This window comes from Galeopterus variegatus, unplaced genomic scaffold, assembly GCF_000696425.1.
Source record: "Galeopterus variegatus unplaced genomic scaffold, G_variegatus-3.0.2 Scaffold2434, whole genome shotgun sequence".
NCBI classification, from domain to species: domain Eukaryota; kingdom Metazoa; phylum Chordata; class Mammalia; order Dermoptera; family Cynocephalidae; genus Galeopterus; species Galeopterus variegatus.
The window spans coordinates 277689-279554 of NW_007728545.1; the positions used below are offsets into that span (position 1 = coordinate 277689).

Genomic DNA, 1866 nt, shown 5'->3' on the forward strand with positions numbered 1-1866 from the left:
AAGGGTAGGGACTGTGTCTTATCCATTTTTATATCCTTATTATTTATCCTGCCTTATAGATAGCAGGTACTGAATAAATGTACCTTGAATAGGGCCGACCCCGTGGTGCACTTGGGAGAGTGCGGCGCTGGGAGTGCAGCAGCGCTCCCACCGCGGGTTCCGATCCTATATAGGGATGGCCCCAGTGCACTCACTGGCTGAGCGTGGTGCAGCCGTTCACAAAAAAGGACAAAAAAAAAAATGTACCTTGAATAAATGAATGAATGTCAATGAGCAAAAGGAGTGGTCCCAGTAAAAGCTGCCACTCCACACAACTCTCTGTACCACACAAAGCCAGAGTCCCATAGATACTAACAGATTAAACCCACATCCCTGTGATGATCTGGAGATTTCCTCCACAAAGACCAATCCCATCTCCAGGCATGAGTCCCTGGGTCCATTTCCACCACACCAGCTGTATTCTAGGAATATTAGGAAGGAGGAGGAGGCTTATGCCAGTAATTCACTCACCTTCAAGAAGGTGAAGACTTGCTGTTCTTTGTCACCATTCACATCGCCTTTCTCGAAAAGCTGGAAATTAGGTACATATCCTCCCCCTGGACGGACATACCTGCAATGATCCAAATGTTCTAGGAAGCTCCAGGATATGAGAAAGTTATGATGGGACTGTAGGATTTGAGGTCATGGGAAAGAACAGACAGAGGCAGATATAGTACACAGAGAGGGTGACGGAAAATAAGTCCATTTTTTTGACTTTAGGCTCTTTGATTCATGCTATTTTTCTCTATTCCACAACCTGCCCCTGATCCCACAGCCTTTCTGTGCTCCAGTTCTTCCACAGTCCGTACAGATCTCAGCCAGAGATGGAGAGAGTCTCTAGACACTGCCAGATTCTCTTCAGGGTGGGCTAAGGTTAAAATCAGTTTGCAGATGCCCTGAGCCTTTTAATCCACCAGCCACCCAGGAAGTTCCTGAGATGTGGAAGAGCTTCTGGAGACTGAGGAAGATAGGCAGAGGCTTCCTGCTGGGTTTCGAGCTATACTTACTTGAGTCCAGGAAGAATCTCTGTGTTCTCTCCTGGTTCTTGCTTTCCAAATTGGTTGCAGGGAAAGCCCAACACAACTAGGCCAAAGGGCTTCAGCTCCTCCTGGAGTGCATTCAGTTCTGCGGTTAGAGAAGAGACAACATGGTGCCCTGGCTAAAGACCCTGCCTTGTGCAGAGAAAGGTCTGTGGTGTTATTCATTTTACAGAGAAGGATACAGAGGCCCAGGGAGGGAAACATCGAGACCGTTAGAGGCATAGCTGAGGTTAGATACTACATCTTCAGACATGCACTCAAAAGCCCTTTATTATATAGTACAGTATTTCCAAAAGCTGCAGCACATCAGAATCAGCTGAAGGCCCTTCCTTACACATAGGGATGCCCAGGTCCCATTTCAGAGATGTTTCCGATTCCATTTCTCTGAGATGAGGCCCAATCATCTTTATTATTCAAAAGCCAACCAGGTGATTTTTAAACAAAGCCAGGTTTGAACTTCATTGCTTACCAGTCTGCCTTCCCTGGTTGGTTGATCAATAGGGTTTATCTTTCTTTCTTAAAGGAAAAGACACTGACAATAAGAACGGAGCTTCTCTCCTCTGTACAGAGGCTCACCCAGGCTGAAGCGGAGCTCAACTGAACAGAGGCAAAAAGAACCAGAGCAGTTTCGAGTTGAGCTTCCTGACATTTTTCAACAATCCTCGGGATGTCAAAGATGTATCCCACCTAAAAATCCCCAGTGATATGTCAAAACACAAACTCCCATTGCCTTCTTCCCTTGCCAGGAAGTTTTCCAATTTGGCTGTTCAGACTTTTATAATCATCT

At 46.0% G+C, this 1866-nt stretch overlaps 1 protein-coding gene across 1 annotated transcript in view; it reads right to left on the minus strand.

Moving 5' to 3' along the window:
- The window catches only part of GPX5 (glutathione peroxidase 5 (epididymal androgen-related protein)), a 10241-nt gene that overhangs the window by 2028 nt on the left and 6347 nt on the right, over positions 1–1866 (minus strand). Inside the window, exons 3-4 of the mRNA XM_008581689.1 lie at positions 1047–1164; positions 511–610 (exon numbers count right to left, since the gene is read on the minus strand). Coding sequence (XP_008579911.1) covers positions 511–610; positions 1047–1164 — 218 coding nt within the window. The remainder of the gene's footprint in view (positions 1–510; positions 611–1046; positions 1165–1866) is intronic.